General features: G+C 34.6%; 1 protein-coding gene across 2 annotated transcripts in view; it reads right to left on the minus strand.

Moving 5' to 3' along the window:
- Positions 1–4,734: 4,734 nt before the first annotated feature.
- Positions 4,735–21,544, minus strand: part of LOC145277763 (zinc finger HIT domain-containing protein 2-like) — a 42,609-nt gene continuing 25,799 nt past the window's right edge. For both annotated transcript variants that reach the window (XM_080129494.1, XM_080129495.1), the window contains 5 exons: positions 18,049–18,165; positions 13,180–13,272; positions 7,671–7,836; positions 5,843–6,004; positions 4,735–4,923 (listed from right to left, as the gene is read on the minus strand). In XM_080129494.1, coding sequence (XP_079985620.1) covers positions 4,811–4,923; positions 5,843–6,004; positions 7,671–7,836; positions 13,180–13,272; positions 18,049–18,165 — 651 coding nt within the window. In that variant the 3' untranslated portion in view covers positions 4,735–4,810. The remainder of the gene's footprint in view (positions 4,924–5,842; positions 6,005–7,670; positions 7,837–13,179; positions 13,273–18,048; positions 18,166–21,544) is intronic.

The raw sequence follows: 21,544 nt of genomic DNA on the forward strand, positions 1-21,544 counted from the left end.
ATTTAAGAATGATTTAATTATGTTAAGTATTTGTCCAGTGATACCGTAAGATCTGATTTTCCTGAGAAGACCATCGTGCCATACCCTGTCAAAAGCCTTAGATATATATAGGGCTACCACTCTACCCTCTCTTTGTCATGGTATATCTGTCCAGAGATTGTAGTTAGGATATCTGCTGTAGAACTGGCTTGTCTAAATCCATATTTTTGGTCAGTCAGAAGTTTAGCAGCTGCAAAGTGATAAAGTAGAGCTTGGTTAATTATGGACTCAAATATTTTGGAGAAAAGTGGGAGGAGGCTAATGGGGCAATAATTTAATGGGTCAGAATTCTTGTAAACTTGTACCACAGAAGCAGTTTTCCAGCATTCAGAAAAGCAAGATTCTAAGGCATTTGTTGTATAGTTTGGAAAGGACTGAAGCAACCTGAGCGGAGCAATTTTTTAGAGCTCAGCTGGGATGAGATCGAATCCACATGCTTTTGAAGTGTCCAGGTTTTTATGATATCATGCACTTGAGAAGAGGTGATTTTCAGATCATCTAGTGTGGCGTCTATTCACAAAGGAAAGCCAGGGAGGGAGTGGTTTGCTGGGTTCAATGTGGAGTTTAAAGCAAACTGACTGGCAAGTATGTTAGCCTTCTCGGTTGCTGTGCAAACAACCTCATGATTATTGGATAGTAGGAGAATTATTGATTGCCCATTATTTACTACACTGTTGTAGAAATCACGGGTTCCTAATTTCTGTGCTTCGATGAGTTTTCAGGTGGTTTCGGTATATTCTCTCTTAGCTGTCACTATTTCTTTTTTACAATTATTTTTAGCTTCTATAAACTATTGTCTGTTTGTACTGGACTTATGTCAGTTAAATCTGTGATATGCATCCTGTATTTGAGCAATGGCAGCTGAACAAGTAGAATTAAACCATTGGGGAGAGTGGGGTTTGCTTTAGAATTTCTGTGTGGGAACATATGCTTCAATTGCCGTTTCGAATCATCTAGTCGTCTGATTTGCACACTGTTCAATGGGAAGAGAAAAGATGTTTCCCCATGGGGCATCTCTGATGAGATCCCTGATGGCTTCCCAGTCAGCCTTCTTATAGTACCTTGTCGTTTTGAGCAATGACTCTTCAGTTTTGGGTTGAGAATTAAGGGCGATTTCTACCATTATTACAGCGTGATCAGCATTCTCAAGTGGGCTATGGGCATTCTTTATACAATCATCGGGAACTCTGGTTAGAAATAAATCTAGAAGTGAGGCATATTGATCTTGCTGATCTGGGAAATGTAACTGTCTGTGATAGGGAATGAGAAACTATGCGTTATGCTACCAGCTGTGTCTGTGTAAGTAGAGAATACAAGCTAATTACAGTGGTGAACATTGAAGTCACCAAATACATGTACTTGTGTGCTAGTATTGAGGGAAAGTGCTGTATCTATGCTGTCAGAAACTTGGTTGATTAGAGTACAGTCCTGGGTCAAGGTAGAGAAAATATAAGTAGCTAATGTTATTTTGCATGTTAAGTCTAAACCACATAAAAGCCTGGTCATCTGATTCTATTTTTGTTTCTCTAGTCAAGGGGAGGGTGTTTTCAAGTCTGTGCATATGTCTATCTGAGTCCCTATGGCAAAGTGGGAAATAACAAGGCATGTTAAAGTGATGCAGCCAATATGACTCATCAGTGATGAAAATTCTATTATAATTTAGTTGTCAGCATGTAGTTGAATAAATCTTTTGTTGGTGGACCTGAACGAGAAGCCCTCCCCCCCCTCCCCATATAATTTTAACCGGTATTCTGCAGTTGATATTTTTTTACAACCTAACGCAGCATAGTATAAACACTCCCAATCTCCCCATGTTAAGAACAGCTTTCAGAATGAACACCGCCAATCTCGAAAACTATGCTGCATACTAAAACATATAAAAATTATAGGGGAGGGTGATTCCCGTTCAAGTCCACCCTTTTGTTTACTAAGAATTGTCGGTAAATCTTTGTTTCAACTTAAAAAAAACACAAATGAAGAGACGCATGCATCAAAAATATATACAATGGCTGGCAGCCTCAATGAAGGTGTGGCTTTAATTTGATTTTTTCTTTTTTTAAACTCACCTTCACCACAAACAAGGCATATCGCCACTTTGACGTAAGGGGCTACTAATTGGGACGAAGCCTAAGAAAGATTAACAAGATGTTGGTTTACGTTACATTTGAACTTCTGCATATCAGTACAGTCAGGGAAGCAGGTAGCAGGAAGGGAATTCCAAAGTCCAACTGTTTGAGAGAAGAAACTATTAGAGTAGAAAACTTTCTGGCATTTAGGGACCTCAACAGTGAAAGGGTGTGATTCTGTTGCTGAGCAGGTTTGTCAGGGATATGTATGTCAAGGGGGCACAAGTGCAACGAGTTCATCAGAACACATTCCATTAAAATACTTGTAAAATAGGCATGGGATGCAACATTGTGGCAATGGAACAGGGGTTGGAGCCTAGTTGACAAAAGTAGAACCTATTAAGTTAGAGACCTTTTTTTAGACCTTATCCAAGAGAGAGAGAGAGGCTAGTGGTAGATGCACCAGCCCAGATGTGAGAACAATACTTTATGCATGAGTGAATGGTGGCTTTGTAGAGTTACAGGATACTCTCAGATATGAGTAGTCTTCTAGCACAATAGACCTGCACCTCCTCACTAGCATTGCTCCTTCCGATGTGAGACAGGAAGTTGCCAAGTAGAGATCACAAAAGCGTTCTGATGAATATCATTTTTTACGGACATGACCAACGGTTCAACGACTGAAGTCACCAAGCTTCCTCAGACATGACAAACACCTTATAATATCTCAAAGATACCAGACTACAACCGTTGACCAAATGGCTAGAGAATGCCCCCAACTTCTAGTGACAGGAATCTCCCCTTCTGAGGTCCTCCTTTTCAGTTCAGAACTACCCTAGCTCCAGTGGAAAATATTCAACTGCCTGAAAATGTGACTAGTGGCAGCGTTGTTATCTAAAGATTGCACATTCGAGCCGAGATATCAGATATATTTTTTTTTTTTTGATTTTTAACATTTTAATATTGAAACAGGGTTATTTATGCCATTTTTTCATTCGTTTTTTTTTTTTAATTTTTCCATCACGTTTGCTGTTTTTTGTTTTTGTTTCTCCAATTTTTTAAAAACAGGGTTATTTATGCCATTTCTTTTTCGTTTGCATCACGTACGCTGTTTTTTTTTTTTTTTTTTTCCGATTTAAAAACCAGTTATAATATTTAAACAGAGTTATTACGTTCGTTTATTCTTTATTTTCCATTTTGTTTTGATTTACCCCCCCCCCACACACACACACCCGGGCAACGCCGGGTATCCCTGCTAGTCTATAATCTAAATCTCACCTGTCTGTTTAAATGTATGTATGCATGTATGTTTGTATGTGTGCCTAAAACTTTTATGACAAATATAAAAAAATTAGCCAAGAACATTAATCCTTCACCCGCAACTGGGCACTTTTCTACAGACAGGGGGGGGGGGGGCGCTTTTTTCGCTGATATTTTCAAAGTCATAGCCTCTTTCCAATTGTCTAGCCTTAATTTAAACCTACATAACTTCATGTTTGGCAATGGGCACAATAGCTAATGCGTCACGTTTTTTTTTTTTCACTTTCTATTCCTCCTTCATGGTACGGGTTCGAGCCTGTGTGCCTACTACAACATTTTTTTTTTTTTTTGCTCAACACACAGCTACAAACACCAGGCAATGCCGGGCACCCAGGCTAGTCTATAATATAAATCTCACCTGTCTGTTTAAATGTACGTATGTATGTATGTATGTCTGTCTGCCTAAAACTTTCAACAGAGGCGATGGATTTTCACGAGAGCGGTATCATTTTGAAGCTTGACCCTTCGGACAACAATTATCAAAAATTGGCTAAAAACATTAATTTCTTCACCCTCAACTGGGCACTTTTCTACAGGGAGGGGTCGCTTTTTTTGACGATATTTTCGAAAGTCATCCCCTCTTTTTGATTGATTAGCCTTAATTTAAACCTATGTAACTTCCTGTTTGGCAATGGACACAACAGCTAATGCGTCACGTTTTTTTTTGTTTTTTTTACTTTCTATTCCTCCTTCGTGGTACGGGTTCGAGCCTGTGTGCCTACTACAACATTTTTTTTTTTTTTTGCTCAACACACAGCTACAAACACCCGGGCACCTAGGCTAGTCTATAATATAAATCTCACCTGTCTGTTTAAATGTATGTATGTATGTATGCATGTATGTCACCTAAAATTTTCAACAGAGGCAACGGATTTTCATGAGAGCAGTATCATTTTGAAGCTTGACCCTTCGGACAACAAATATAAAAAAATTGGCTAAAAACATTAATTTCTTCACCCTCAACTGGGCACTTTTCTACAGGGAGGGGTCGCTTTTTTTGACAATATTTTCGAAAGTCATCCCCCTCTTTTTGATTGACTAGCTTTCATTTAAACCTGCGTCACTTCTGGTTTGGCGGTGAGTGCAACAGCAAAGACGTCAAGTTTTTCTTGTTTTTCACGTTCTTTTCCTCCTTCACGGTCTGGGTTCGAGCCTGCCTAACTGCCTTCTACCACTTTTTTTTTCTTAACACACATCTCCAAACACCCCGGCAATGCCGGGCACCCAAGCTAGTAATAAGATAAAGGGTGTATTTTTAAACTGTGTATATAGATTAATAGAAAAGGAAATAAACAACAACGTTACACAATTCTCCAGTTTGTGATAGTTAAGAAAAATTTTATTTATACAAGAAAGATGAAAATACTTTCATTAGAAAAAATAAATCAAGTTAGTTCTTCAATAAGAACCTTTTTTTTTACTGGTCTTTTTCCTCCCCACATTTTCTCAAATTGTTGCTTTGTCTTATTGATGCTTGCCATTTCACTGCTTAAGGCACCTGAAATGCAAAAGAAAAGAAAATAGAAATATGAAAACATGCTGAATATAAAATCTTTAAAATTAATATTTTATATTCTAATTTCATTAACTTTAGCAACACATGTGTAGAAAAACTAAATAATTTCTCAACACGTGGAGACTGATAAGAATCACCACGTATTAATTGGCAATACAGCACATGTGTTGGAAGGTAAAAGATGTTTACAAAGCTGGGGGGGGGAGCAGAGGTTTAAAAAAACATTTCATTTATTAATAGTTTGTCTATGATAAATTATAAAAACAGTAAATGGAAAAATGAGACATCTACATAAATATAAAATACATTATTCCCACACAACAGAAGAATGTACAAGTTAAAGATAAAAAGCAGGGTATGTGAAAAGTAAAGACTTATAATTTTCTATGGTATCCTTTCTTTTAACCAGTATGTCCAAGTCTCATTCACTTAGCGAGATGTTTGGACTAATAAGGACGAATTCCAGTCTTAATGGTGATGCACGAATTCCAAACAAATTGTGCTCATTAACATTTTTTTTCTGCAGGGAATAAATTATGCCTACAAAACTAGTTTCTGTTCAAGGTGGATAACTCTGGTTCTAGCACTGGTTTAGAAAGCAAGACCATAGAGAGTTGATAGCCCAAATGTTAAATTTAGATCCTTGAAAATCTCTGACTCCAACTAATAAATAAATAATAATTTGAAGCAGTTTTAGTTTTGTTTTTAAACAAATGAAATCTAAAGAATTTAATTAAAAAATATATTGGTTTATGTATTACTTTTAAAAACTTATTTAAATAATCCCTGAGTATTATTGATTTTGGATTCTTTGAATTCATTTTTATATATATTCAAAATAAAAACAAAATGTTAAAATATATGTTTTGTTTATGCACAGATTTTGCTTGTTTTTACTTACAAAATTCCAAATTCAGTTCATCCAAATTCTCTCGTAAATCAAGTCCACATGATTTGCACCAACTGAGAAGAAACTCAACTTTCTTTTCAATACGAAAGAAACTTTTCTTTTTGCTTTTCAAAGCAGAAACCAATTTTTCATCATTCTTGACTTTCTTCAATTCTAAAAAATAATTAAAACAGAGAAAATGGTGAATTTCTTGCAGTTAACATCTCAGTTACAGCATATCAACCTCTTTTGTCAGTATTTAATACCAAAACATAAAACATACTGCAAATGATTAATTGAACATCAGTTACTATTTTACTGATAGTTATTGGGAGGAAATCGTAGATACATAAACCTCCTTACATTGATTGTGAACAAACGATCAAACAGAAAGAGAGAGAAAAAAAAAAGAAAAACAGGTGAGAGAGAGAGATTAAAACATTTTTCTTTTTGAAATTATAAATGAATGTTATGTTTCTGAATTTTTGAGATGAGGATTGATGATTTGGATTATTCAGACTATTGTTTTTATGTAAACTAATCACATTCATGTTTGTCCTATTTGGATTATTCTCATAATGTTTTGGCTGATGTAACCTCCAACATTTTTCAGGTGTATCAAATTTTTCCCAAATTAAACAATTTGGGAATTATTTGTCAGCCATGACCGGGTAGAAGTCTTAAGTAACTTACAACTGGACTAGGTGTTCAAGTTCTAAGTAACACTATTCTGGAGGTTGAAGGTTTAAGAGTCAATGCGGGCAATACTATGAATACAATTGCGAATTATTTAAGATTTTTACCTGGTTATGGCCGACAAAACAAGAGCATGCTATGTCCATGGATTAAATAATGGTTCCATTCAAAATTCAGTGCAAATTTCAGATTTTGATAGACAGATTCCCCAAGTACGACAAAATATATTTGAAGGTTGGAGGTTACATCGGCCAAAGCGTTATGAGAATAATCCAAGTAGTACAAACGAGAATGTGATTAGTTTTCATAAAATAAAAAATAAAAAAAAATTTTCTAATACTTTTCTTCTTCCATCATCTTTTACCACATACCTCAACTCCAGACCATTCCAACTTAGACAAAACGTCAAACATAAAAAAAAAACAATTTACTTTCATTGATATGAACCCCTGAAAAAACATCTTGTACATGCATATATTCCTTACACTTTTTTTTCTCTTTCCTATCACTCTTATGCTTCCCACTTCCATCCACCATACTCATTTCTTTCTTCTGGACCATATCATCTGTTCTCTCCTTTTTTTTATAGAGATTATTAACACTAAAATAATTGAAACAAAATCTATTTTCATTACAAACACACATGGGCAGATTTAGTTTCTGATATTAAACTTCATCCAAAGATGAAACTTGCAGCAAGAGTTTCAGTTTCCCAAATTCATTCATTTATTTATATTGTTCAGTCTTAATATTATACAGAAGTCTTAATATTATACAGAAGAGTTAATAAAGTTTATATTATACAGAAGAGTTAATAAAGTCTCCACCGTTCCCCATGTTAAGAATGGCTTTCTAAATAATAATGTTATTATTTCAGCATGATTTTGTAAACTGCAAAAAAAAAAAATAATTAATTGATAAATAAAAATTAGTATAAAACTTGACAAATCAGAGGAGTAAGTGACCCAAAACAGTAAGTCTTTAAGACCAGAAACTAAATCCGAACCAACACCGTTTGCTGCTAATTTAAAGTTGGTTACATTTCTGGTTTGCGACAAGCATAAATCTACAACTGAATTAATGGTCAGTATATGCTATTTCTGATATTTAAGTGATAAATAATTTATCAAAATTATGTTCTCACCTTTGGAAATTTCTTGTATGGCTTCCTGCCATAATTTGAGCAAATCTGAAAGTGCAGCCATGACATAATCAAAGGACGGAGCAGACGTCGGACCATCAATAATGCTAATCACATCTTGAACAAGGGATAACTTGAATTTATCAGAAATCTGAGATGAACTCGTATCCTGCCATCAAAAAGCAAATAGAAATTCTGTAAAATTTTGTGTTTCATCATGTAAAATCATTATCAAGAGAATTGCATACACATTTCAAAATCAGACTTACAAATGGATAATATTCTTTATATGTCATTCCCACAGGATTGCTTCCCTGCAGACTATAACTATATGTAAACAAAAATAATGAATCTATCCATATTATATGAAAAATGTAAACAAATCTTTTAATTTGTTACTTTCTAAAATAATAATGAAAATCATTGTTTACAGTGCTCAACTGCACTACAACTCGCGCAAAATGCATGCAACACAAGTGTTAGACTTAATAATACAACTTTAGGAAAAATTTGAATTGATTCATCAACATAATCCCCTTTTAAACTAGAAGTAGAAAAGAATCTCCAACACGTAGATCATATCAGTCACCCTTCACTATTGAACACATCAGAAGGCAATCTCAATGCATGAAATTCAAATTTTTTTTTTCACTGTTTCCAAAATTTGCCACAGTCACTTCACTTAAATAATTGTAATCTGTAAAGTAATGATCTAATTAGGCTCAAATTCTTACATGCTATTTGAAGGTTAGTACTTTATAGAAACCACATAGGTTTTTTCTTATTAGTGATACCATCTATATGTCAGGCCTAGAATTTATTGAGTGATAAACAAAACCAAGTATAGTTTTGACAGATTTTGAGAAGAATAAGAGTCTTACAGGACGCAGGATGTTTGTTTCATGTTTCAGCAATTCTGTGCGTGAAAAAAAAAGTCATGGGAGCTGTACTGTTTTCTGATTTGGGAGGCATGTCCATTTGTGTAGACATATGGACACAAAACGGATACTAAGAGTTGTTTACTAGATGGGTAATAGTTTTGTGGGTGTTGATCGAGTCAATTGCTAGATGTCAGAGCTTCAATGAATCCAAGCTAGAGAATCAAAGTGTTTAATCGAGTGTCTGATGGGGGCATATTCGCTTGGTTACTGCATCTTTGAACAGTTTTTGGATGATCAGTGCACCACTTAGAATGGATTAAAAGAATTTGCTTTTTATAAGAAATGTTTTATGACTAACATTAAAAAAAACTTACAGTAGAACCTCGGGATACAGCATTAAAAATTAGTAACAAAATACAGTACAGTATATAATACACATGTATATAATCAAATAACATTATAAGGCGGGACAATACCGTAACCAGGGGCTGGAAAAACATTGTATTCCACATCGTAACCTAAAAAAAAACAAAAAAAAAACGTATCCTTGGGCCACCATATCCTGGGGTTCTACTGTGTGTTAATTTTCTTCTCAATTAAGCTTGTAACTAAAATGTTGAATTCATACATCAGGCAACCCAGCTAATCTATCTATATATATATATATATATATATATATATATATATATAGATAGATAGATAGATAGATAGATAGATAGATAGATAATTATTTACTATAATAATTATCAAATACCTACAGACACTAGTGTTTCATCCTCTCATGAATCATCAGTGCAGGGTGTCATGATTAGCACTAGTCGATAGATTCAAACCTGGCTACAGAAGCCATCCCTGGCCTCATTAGCAAGGACCTAATCCATTCGGCCACTGCTAACCACGAGAATGTTGAATTTAAACATTTATTTTTTTCATATATATATATATATATATATATATATATATATATATATATATATATATATATATATATATACATACATACAAGTTAGAAAAGCATTTCATCCAAGGCATGAAAATTGTTAAACAAAATGTTTTTACTATAGGCTTTAAAAATAAAGGTACAAGATTCAATTTGAAATTTATTTATCTTCAAAGTGCACTTTTATAAATTTTACAAAGTAAGGTATAAAAATTTAATGTAAATTGAATCAAAAAATTACCTTGAATTTATTTTATGTAATGTACATTTTGTTGCACTTTAAAAAAAAATCATTGAAAGTTTTATATCTATATCATTAATTGCTAGATGAAAGATAATGTTTTTAAATTAAGTCCCTGCTTCAAAGTGGCACTGTGCCTTGTTTGGGGTGAAAATTGAATAAAAAAAATAAAAAATAAAAAAAATTGCAACAAGATGTACATTACATAAAATAAATCCAAGGTAATTTTTATATTCAATTTAAATTAAACTTTTATACCTTACTTTGTAAAATTTATAAAAGTTCACTTTGAAGATAAATAAATTTCAAATTGAATCTTGTACCTTTTTTTTTTTTTTAACAATTTTCATGCCTTGGATGAAATGCTTTTCTAATTTGTATCTTATCTTTTTAAGATTATATTTTAAAACTCTCCTTCTCTCTATTTCAGTTTGTATTTCTCCTCACACCACAACTCATTTTTGCAACCCCCTCTTTGTATTATTACAAGTCTGAATATTCTTTCTGTTTCAGTTTGTATTTCTCCTCATACCACAACTCAATTTTACAACCCCCTCTTTGTATTATTACAGGTCTGAATAGCCTCTCTGTTTCAGTTTGTATTTCTCTTCAGAACTCATTTTTTGCAACCCCCTCTTTGTAATGCAGGTATGAATAATGAGAAAATCTGAATTTTTTTTAACAAAAACTTTAAAATAACTTCTTCAGATTAACTTTTTTAAACTTCTTTCAGAACAGAAAATCTTTAAAAGTTAATAAGGAACATATTTGATATAGGTTTCATTAACAAATATTCAGTATATAACGAGAAAAATAGAGATGAAAATTTCAAAAGGACTGTATAACTGGTTACGGTCAATAGTAGTCCTCGCCAGCGAAAGTCTTTGTTATTGGTATTCGATTATTATTTAAAACATTTTGTGTCCTGCTCTTTTGCACGAGGACTAATTATATATATATATATGAATCAAAATCATCTGTATGTGTGTTGTGGCATCACAGATAAACAATTGATCAAAAAGCTAAACTAACTGCAGACTTGGAACGAGATGATACTCTTATTGATGTCAGAAGTTCTTAAATCTTTTTTAAAACTCATTTTTCAAAATTAAAAGTACATCAAAATAACATTTGAAACAAATGATCCAACATTTTTGGTATTACCTTTTAACCGACTACATAGAAAACATGTATCCTTTTTTCCATTAGCATTGGTAAAAAATGCTTGATAAATATTCACTAATAAATTTTGACTATTATAAGAATATTTTTTTATCTTATATTTAGGTTTCTTTCTTTATTTTATACTGTTGGACAGAACAGATGGAGAAAAAGGGAAGTTTGCCTTTGTTATCTCCCTTGTTCAAAACAGCATTTTGAAAAGCAGTTATTTCCCTATATAAAGCAAGGAAATATTTAATAGATGTTCACTCTAAATACTTCCTCATTTTCAAAGTAATTCTTTTTCAGTTATAATAAATAATTATCATTCATCTACAGAATCTGTAGTGATATGCAAATGAAGTATAATTTACATATGAGCAGGTAGTTCATATTTATAAACTGACACCAATTAGAACATGTGGTTGTTGAACGCTTGTTTAGCGTTATACACAACATATCAATGGCATTGACGATAGGATATTCTCTGATCTTTGAACCCCCAGAATACGTAAATACTTGGATTCGTTGTTTCGCTGCTAATGCAAGACGCAAAAAGTTGAGACAACAAAAAACAAGGAGGGGAGAATGAAATCACCGACTTGTTCATGGCTAACGCTGGTTGTGAAACAATTATTAAGGTTGCTACAATGGTTTATCTTCGAGAACTAGAAGAAATGACTTTCGAAGAAATAAGTCAGGTTATCAAGGGAAACATGATGCCAAAGAAAAAACTTGTGATTGCAGAAAGGACCAAGTTTATGGCAATGAAGCAGGAAATGGATGAACCGATAGTAAAATATTTACACTGGTTAAGAGTGTGAGTAAATTCTGTAAATTTGAAAAACTAGGAACAGAAGAACAGACAACTGAAGAAGAATTAATCCAACTAAGATTAATTGAAGGTATGTATAATTCGGCACACAAATATAAGCTAATGGAACAGTTACAACTTACAAACATGCCCTTGAATATGTGTGTAGAATTTATACATGAAAGGAAAAAAGAAAAATGCGCAGCGTTTGGAAAAATATGTTCAAAGTGTTTAAAAAAGAATCACTTCAAAGAAGTATGTAAAATGAAAAATGTGGAAAGAATAGAGGGTGAAAATAGACAAATTTTTAATGTAAAGAAGGATAATATACAAAATACTGGATCAATACTGAAATTAAATGAAAATGTACCTCCCTCCTACTACGAAGCGAGAAAAGTAGCAGTGCATTTATTACCGTTAGTAATAGCGAAGTTGCGCAAGTTAATAAAGGAAGATTTATTAGAACCTGCCCCTTCATGTCATATGTCACAAATCAAAAGATGTGGTACAAAAGAAATAGGAATACGGAAGGTGAGAGAGCAGAATTTATTATGCAGAAAAGACATAATACTGCAATATTAAATAAAGAAAATGGGAACAGTGTTCAAGCTCATACTGACCAAATAAGATACCAAGGAGAACAATTGGATAAGGAAATGCCTTCAGAGCTGCCCATTATTGACGTAACAGAAGAGTTACTGCAGAATGAGACTGCGGAGGAAGAAGTAGAGAGGGATGAGGTAGAAGAGGAAGATCAGAATATGCAGGAGGAACACTGCGATTATAGGGAAAGACGTGATAGATCCAGATCTCCAAGGAAAAGGAGAGAGATAAAGGAAGAAATTCAGGAGGGCACGAGAAGAAGTACAAGAAGTACTCGTGGCATAAAGCCCCTCCGTTATAGGGAGATGTAGTGACATGCAAATTAAGTATAATTTACATATGAGCAGATAGCTCATATTTATAAACTGACCCCAACTAGAACAGGTGGTTGTTGAACACTTGCTTAGCGTTATACACAACATATTAGAATTGTTTTCATCAAATTTCTTCATTTATTACTACTTACAGAAGCCAAATTTATAACATATACAATCAAACTATTTTATATCTATGCAGAAAGAGCCTAACACTACACTAAACACTAAACATTACAAGTAGATTAAAAAGGCAAAATATTTTGGTCAAATCAGTGGCCTTGTTGTCAATCATACCATTGTGGCTTCAAATTTTGATTAATTTTTGATATAGCATTCCAGTTTTTTTCTAACCAATATTGATCATCATTAAGCTGAAAAGAAAATTGTCTTTAATAAAAGAATCTATTAAAAATATTTAATACATATTTTTAATTTAAAATTCAGGAAAAGTCAAGAAACCTGGCACAGATGGACACTTCAGCTTCATTACATAAATATTTTCTAGAACTTCATGAGGATTATAGAAATGGAAATATAGTCATCGTTGATTCTTACCCCATCAGTTTTATGGAGGCAGGAATGGATTGCTTCACTCACAGAATTGTTGGTCTGGGTGGTTTTTAGAGCATCACATAATTCTAGAATGGCCTGTAAAAAAAAGAGAAAACACATGAAAAATAAGAATACTTGATATTCTATTTCATTGATTATATATCGATGCAGATGTTGGAGCAGAGATTCCTCTAACCGGCAGTCACCATATTGAACATTCTATGCTATTGTGGATAACATGGTCAGAATATAACAGGAAAACATCCAATGATAAAGAAACTATAATAATAAAGGATTGTTTGAATTTATATATAATATTCATGGAGGACAACATATTACAATACATAAAAAGGGGTAAAGTTACAGACATAATTATAATCTGATCTCAAGTCAGTTTGAAGCATCCACCTGTTTGTAGTTATATGATAAACCAACTGTTTGTAGAGGAAAAAATTGTGCATTTATATTTACTTGCCTTTCTGTGAGGACAAAGTTAGACACAAGGTTGTTTTTTTTATGTAGGGATATCCAGTTTTCTCAAATGAAGCACTCTGGATGAGAGAAAAAATTTAAAAATTGTCCTAGTTATGAACTTCTCTGACAGAGTGTTAGATAATGGAGTTGTGTTTGAATGGAGTTTGGTTTTATGGCAAATCAATCGCAATGGGTCATTTTATGCCAGATATGGTTTATATGTGGGTATAGTTTGTACAATCTGAAAAAAGTTTAGGTCAGTAATAGTTTGCTTAATGTTATTGCTGTCAAGCCAATTTCTGTTAGTTTTTATTATATACTAGCCTGGATGACTGGATGCCTGGCATTGCCAGGGTGTTTGGAGGTGTGTGTTGAGCAAAAAAAAAAAAAAAGTGGTAGTAGATAGGCAAACTCGAACCTGTGCCGCAAAGGCGGAAAAGAAAGTGAAAGAAAATCTGACATCTTAGCTGATGTGTCCATGATGCGACCAGAAGTCCAAAGCGTTGAAATTAACCAAAATAAATCCAACAGTCGACCCCTCCTTGTACAAAACGGCCGAGTTTAGGGTGAAGGAATTAATGTTTTTGGCCAATTTTTTTATATTTGTCATCCAAGATGTCAAGCTTCAAAATGATATCGATCTTGTCAGGATCCGTCGCCTGTCGAAAGTTTTTACAAAACATACGAACATACATACATTTAAACAGACAGCTGAGATTTATATTATAGATGTTTTTTGCAAGCATATTATATCAGGGTTATAGTTTATCATTAAGCATTTTATTTCTTCGTAGTTAGGTTTTATATCTTTGCAGTTCCATTGTATTATGATTTGTTTTGTTTTTTCCATTACCATGTGACTAATGGTTTAGTGTCAGGTCTTGTATTTTTGAGAATTTTTTGTTCTTTGAGATTTGTTTGTAGCGTTTAGAGGAATTTCTTCCAATTCTATTTTTTCTAATATGCTATATCCGCTACTTAATTCAGGTGTAATTTGTAATTTTTGTTTCTTGTTTGCATCTGGATTGGGATCGTTGATGTGGCTTGTCATGACATTTAGATTAGGATGACGACTGTTTATACTAGGATTTCTCTTTGTATGTTTGTATGGTTTCCGTATAGCAAGATTGCTTTTTGGAGATCTTGTTGGTCTTGATTTCGGAGGGATTTGGGTATTTTGTGTTGGTTTTTCTTGCTGTGAGTCTTGTGATGGTGTTAATTGTTACTCTTGAATATTTTTTTTTTGTTGTATAGGTAGAGTTTTGAGGTGGGAATTGTTTAGACTGTAGAGTGGTTGTCTGTAGTTCTTTTGCAAAGATTAGGAGTTTGCTTGAATTGAATATTTGTCAGTTTTCTTATGAGAAGATTACATTTTTGACATTCAGAATTGGAAGTAGTTTGCAGTGGTTGAGTTACTCTTGAGTAAAGGCAGGCTGGATAGGAAGTTTCAACAATTTTTCAGGCTTCTTGGAAGATGTTCTGGGTATGTTTAATTTTCGTGATCTCTTTTTCTTTCTTCCATGCCTCACAGAATCTTGAGTCAACTAAATGTTCACCTTGGCAGTTTACGCATTTCAGTTGTTGGCAGGTGGCTTCCTGGTGGTCAGATCCATCCATTCCACAATTTTTACATATTTCCCTTCTGTTATACGAGTTCCCATGGTGCCCAAACCTCTGGCAGTTGTAACATCTAAGTGGATTAGGGATATAGATTTCCACTTTAGTTATTATGTATCAGATCTTAATTTTTGTTCGAGGTTTGGGAGAGTTAAATGTGAGGATGTATGTGTTCTTATTTCTTGATCGTTTTTTTTTATAGTGACTCTTTCAACTTCTGTTACAAGCTGTTTATTTTTTAAGTTTTGTTTGATTTCATTTACTGCACAATTATCTAGTACTGGACTTTTCACTACTCCATTTAATGTGTTGAAAGATTTATGGGGATACGCTTTTATTTTTATGTTGTGTAGTGTAGTGGTTCTTAGCAATATTTCTGCATATCTTGTTTCTAATTTCTACTATCAAGGTATTGTTGTGAGTTATTTTGATTGATTTTGGAGTCGTGTTCATTGTGAGATATTTTTCTATTATGAAGGGTGAGAGTTTGGTGATGGGTTTGTCATGCACCGACTCAAGAACTATGTATGTTGGATAGTAAGTGGCTATTACCTCCATTTCAGTATCTGTGTCTGTATACATATCAAATTCTGGATATGGTCTTTTTTATGACTTTACTTGCAATGTCTTGGGATTTGTTGTCAAGTGCCATATGTAAATTTTTGTGTTTCATTGGCTATGCTCCCCACCTTTCTTGAAACCTGATAAGGGGATGCACCTAGGGAAAAACGCATTTGCCTAGTAACATCAGGGTTACATAACCAATATACTCATGCTGATAACTGATAATTTAGGATTCTATTCCAAGATCTGGTGACAAAAAAAGGTATGCATCCTTTCTCAACAAGATTGTCCCCATAGCCATTGTCCTGATTCAAATTTTGTATATCTGAGAAAGGGGTAATATGACCAGCCGATTGGTCACATCGGGTCTCTCCGATCACCAGTCTAGCCCAGTAAGGGCCAGGGGCCAAAGTGAAGTGTTACAAGTCATATGATCTCTTTAGTTACCAGGTCATGGGCTGCATGGCCAACAGGTAGCCTCATTGGGGGGGGGGATGTACCCCCTCCCCTTCTGCAGGGGGGCAGTCAGCATATTCTAATGTCCCACCAACAAGGCCTAAGTTTTTATACCAGTATGGACTTTTTTATATGATTTCATTATCAGTTCCTTAAATCTATTTTTATAGATCTTTGTAGATATTTCTAAATTTGAGTTTTTGCTTGCATATGTTTGGTTGGTCATCACTAGGGCTATGACAAGAGAATATTCTTTTCATTATTTTGACTCTCAAGTACATATCAGTTAATATCTTATCTGTTTTTATATAAAGTGATGTGGTTCTCGATTGATTAACTGTGTCTAACTGTGTTGGATATATACTCGAGAGTCAAAACAATGAAAAGAATATTCTCGTCATAGCCCTACTTATCACGTTATCACGTTCGGTTTCTCAGCATTAGAAAAACTAAGTTATTATACCAATCAAAGCTACTGAATAACGATAGAATATTTTTTTTTTTAAGATGGTTTCTATTTAACTCATAGTTGGGATCCTAACAGGTACTACCACTCCAGGTCAGAGTGGACCTGAGAGCAAAGGCAATTAAAAGGTGGCTACACACTCCCCAAAGCCCGTAATCTGGGGCTGCACCATTGGATATAGTTTAAGGTCATATCCAGAACTGAGTTTGAATGGAACCTTAAAAGTCAGAGGTGATACTACTGAAAGTCCTTCAAAAACCATGTGATTTCCGGGGATGAACTACCTGTCTGTTTGGCTGGTGAGACTTCAAGTAGAAAAGACGTGTCTGGGTGCTGTCCCTAAAGGGAATAGCATGCACAGGATGGTTAGACGTAGCAAGACAAGCTATCTATTTATGTCATCCTCTCCGTCCCATGTGCACTAGTAACTTTGATATTTTTATTGTTCCTCTTAAAATAAATAAACCGTTTTTATAAACATAGACATCCATTTTGGTTTTGTCAACAGACAAATAGAGCCTAGGTTCATAACAATAACGAGTGTATAATGATTTAGATAGCAATTGGTGAGTGAAAACATAAGACAGAACAGATATTACACTTTAATATCAGCCAAAAGGCCTCGGAATCATTCTTTATAAAATTCTGACCAAAAGTGACTCAAACTGTAAACTTGAATTTTTAAAAATCTTAAGGTCACTTTCATATTATACTAGCAAAGATTACCGGCGTTTCCTGGGACAAAAGTGTAATATATTTCTTTTAAAACTTCTATCTCTTTATTTCTCTCCATCTGCCTCTCTCTCCTTCTCTCTTTACACCTCCCCATTTTCACACTGCCCTGTCTCTCCTCTTGCCATCCCTTCTTTCTCCTCCACACAGCCTATTCCTTTCTCTGGACCTACCCATACCCACATACATACAACTCTCCTTTATATAGATACTTCAAACATGAGTTGACATAAGAGAAGTAAATCCTTGATATAAAAAAAAAAAAAAAAAAATCAGACTTACTACCCTTTAGTACACCATGGGAAAAATCGACCCCTTCCCTGACAAAATCTGTGCCATATGTTTTTCTATCTTTCACTCTTTTTTCTCCTCCCTCTTTTGAACCCCTTCTTTCTTCTTTGCCCAGAGAGAAAGTGGGAAAGAAGGAGAGAGAAAAAAGAGAGAAAGAAAAGAAGATTTACATTTAAATACTGCAGATATATAATATAAATATGCAAAACTATAAAACATTCAGTAAAAAAAGAAACAAAAGTTTATGAATGTTGAAAAGTTATATTTCTTACCTTCGCACTGTCGATGGGTGTGTTTAGATGATCTCCGTTATAAATACGGCAGATGTAGGCATACGCATAAAGAACACTGATGACTGTGTATCTGATATTTGCTGATGGTTTGCAATTCTGTGAAGGAAACAAAAAAAGATTTTATAACTTAAACCTTCCATGTGCATCTGGAAGTGCTTAAAATTGGATAGCTTTAAAGTGCTTTAAATTGGATAGCATTGTATTTCAATCATAAAAATTGGTCAGTCATCTCATAAGATGTATAACAATAATATACTGAATTTTCAAGAGTCTACAACAATTTTAAATGCTTGTACAAAAAAAGTCTGGAAACTTATTTAAGGCACCTTGTACATATATATCCTTATTCTTATACTCTTATTATATTCTTACTCTGTCAGTGTGGTCTGATGGAAGTTCTACATGAAATTTCATGAAAATTTCCCTTCGTCAGATGTGTGTTCAACTTTAATTCTATTGCCTTTGTATGCACGTTTATGAAGGAAAATGTTCCTGAAATATATCACAAGAAACTTCCATCAGCTGATGCAAGTAAGGCATTATTATTATTTTTTTTTATTTTATTTTTTTTTTGTATAGGCATCACCACTTATCAAGGCCAAGAGGCCACTTGAGGATAAGGGTTAAAGAGTGTACAGTAAAAATTGGACAATATAGTAATCGTTAGTAATGGAGATTCGGTAAATTTGTTAACTTATATGGAACGGCTCATCAAAAACTTGTTTATGTTGGACTTGAAGACAACCATATTGTAGTCAGCTGGAAAGCAGGAAAACAGAAGACAATTCCATAAGCGTGCAGTTCTAAGAAAGAAGCTTTGTTCACGGAATCTACATTTAGGTTTAGGCACAGATAAAGAGTGGAGGGAATTATTGATAGTGTTTCTGCTAGACGGGTGTTTCTTGTGAAAGTTTGGCGAGGGGGGACCATAGACTGAAGCTCAGTCGAACACTTTCCATGAAAATAATGATAAAGCAGAGACAAACTCGCAACATTTCTTTTGTGAGAAAGAGGTTGCAGGGAAGAGAAAAGGACATCCCCTATGAGGCTTCAAAGTCTATTTTGAACTCTATCAAAGCAGGACAAGTCTTTTCTAACAGCTCCTGCCCAGATGTGGAAACAGTATTCCATCCTTGGACGTACCTGGCTCTTATATAGATAGAGAATTGCATCAGCAGTGAGATATCTACTGGATCGATAGAAGGATTCCATCATTTTTCCAGTGGCCTTGGCAATGGATTAAATGTATATGTCCCATTTAAGATCAGGAGTAAAGGTCAAGCCCAGAAGCTTGTCAAAACATGAGGCTTCCTCAAGACAAGAGCCATTCATTTCAACTGATGTCAGATGGGGTTCAGAGCGTTGATGATGTAAAGATAAAAGCTTGGTTTTAGATGCATTAAAAGTAACCAGCCACCTCTTTCCCCATTGTACCACTTGCTCAAGATCAGAGGAGAGAGAATCAGAGAGAACTTGATCGTTTACTGTCTTAGATGTGCTACCATAGATAGTAGTGTCATCAGCATAAATGTCTATGAATGATGTAAGGATGTGATCTGGAAGATCATTAATGTAGATCAGGAAGAGAGTTGGGCCCAGGATGGACCCCTGAGGGACTCCAGCATTAATACTGTGAGCTTCTGATTTCTGCCCATCAATCACTATTCTTATGAACCTATCAGAGAGAAATGATTTAATGATTGAGAATACATTTTTTTTTTTTTTTACATGGGGGTCACCACTTATAAAGGCCCAGGAGCCACTCAGGTATACGGGGCAGACGTATTCGTTGGTGCGTTAAGTGTGTTTTGGTAGCTGTAATCCAAAATCTTTTTAGGTGTTGACACAGTGTATCAGATGTTGAATGGATATACCATTCCATTGTATATATCCCCGTGGGTAATAGAATTTGAGCATTGAATTATGTATGCAATGGACCTCAAAATCAATGGTATAGGTAGCAGAGTAATCCGGGAGATTATATTAAGAAAGATGCGTTGGACGATTAGCTTCTGGTGACCGGTAAAGTGTTGGTCAGCTTTCTTGTTGATAGTGGGTGAGGGAAGCCTTTTAGATGAGGGAAAGAGGAGGATGGGGTGAAGTAGAGAGGGTAAAGAGAGAATGGGGGGAGGGTTAAGATTGGGCGAGCAGGCCGGTGCTTAATGGAATTTCTTCGGGGGGGGGGTATTTTAGTGTTCAATGTTGACCTCTTAATTTTAAGTTCAAATGGAAATGGATATTCTTGTGATTTTAAATGGGACTGTGTATGGGATAAGGTAGGTGCACTGTTTTTGCTGAGCAGATGGGTGAATGGGTGAGGTGGAGAAGGGGACGAGTCATGGTCTGAAGTTTTGGAGTGCTTGGAGGATTACTTATTTAAGTGAGTTTAAGGTTGGGTGCTTTTAATTTTGAGAGTATATTTAAAAGTAAATTGATTAACTGAAATGCAGTTTGTTCATTACGCTTGTTGTCGTAGTGTGATCTGGTTTAATTAAATTTACTTAAAATGTATATATTTCTGTTTGGAGGCGATCTATGAATGAGTTGGCTTTGCTGTTTGTTGGGTTGGAATCACTGTTTGAGTGAATGCTTCGGGACTGGGCGTGAGGGTGTCCAAACATGGTTGAATTTAACTATTTATATAATAATAAACTGTTTATCCATCTGTCAAACCTAAACATAAGCGCAGATATAAGCACATATACACCCACAGACACACATACATATGCATATATACACATACATGTGCATATATATATATATATATATATATATATATATATATAGCACATAGACTGATCCATACCATGCATACACACATACACACTTAAATACACACGCATCCTTATATTCATGCACATGTGCACACAATTACATATATACACATCATAAAACATATCCGCATGCACACATAAAAAAAAACGCATACACAGGGAACTACATATATAACCAGGCGCGCATGCATACGCATGTATCGGGTGTACAGCTGCGTCCATATACACGGCCAAACATCCCAATAATCGTGTGCAAACATGTAAGTCATACCTGCACATGCATACCATCGTATACCTACAGCAAATGAACATATCTACAGAGATAAAGGTGCACACACTGATATATCTACACCTACAAGCACAACGAGCGTGCACCTCACAGTTAAACATATACATACATCAACAAATGATCGGGATTGTCTAATAATTCTATTTTAGAGAGGGAGAGTGATCCTCCTTTGCCTGCGCATACAGATGGTCCGGGGAGATGGAGACAGCTAAAGCATACTAAATTACGGCTAAGGTGTGTATCTCCGTTAAATGTCCATGTTCACATACACACACGCACGCACATAAAATATATATATATATATATATATATATATATATACATATAAAAACGTGTATACATGTACACACACACACACACGTGCATACACCCATATACACACTCTTGCACATAATCATATATATACACACAA

Source organism: Euprymna scolopes, chromosome 6 (assembly GCF_053919585.1).
Source record: "Euprymna scolopes isolate OS-2025 chromosome 6, ASM5391958v1, whole genome shotgun sequence".
NCBI lineage: Eukaryota > Metazoa > Mollusca > Cephalopoda > Sepiida > Sepiolidae > Euprymna > Euprymna scolopes.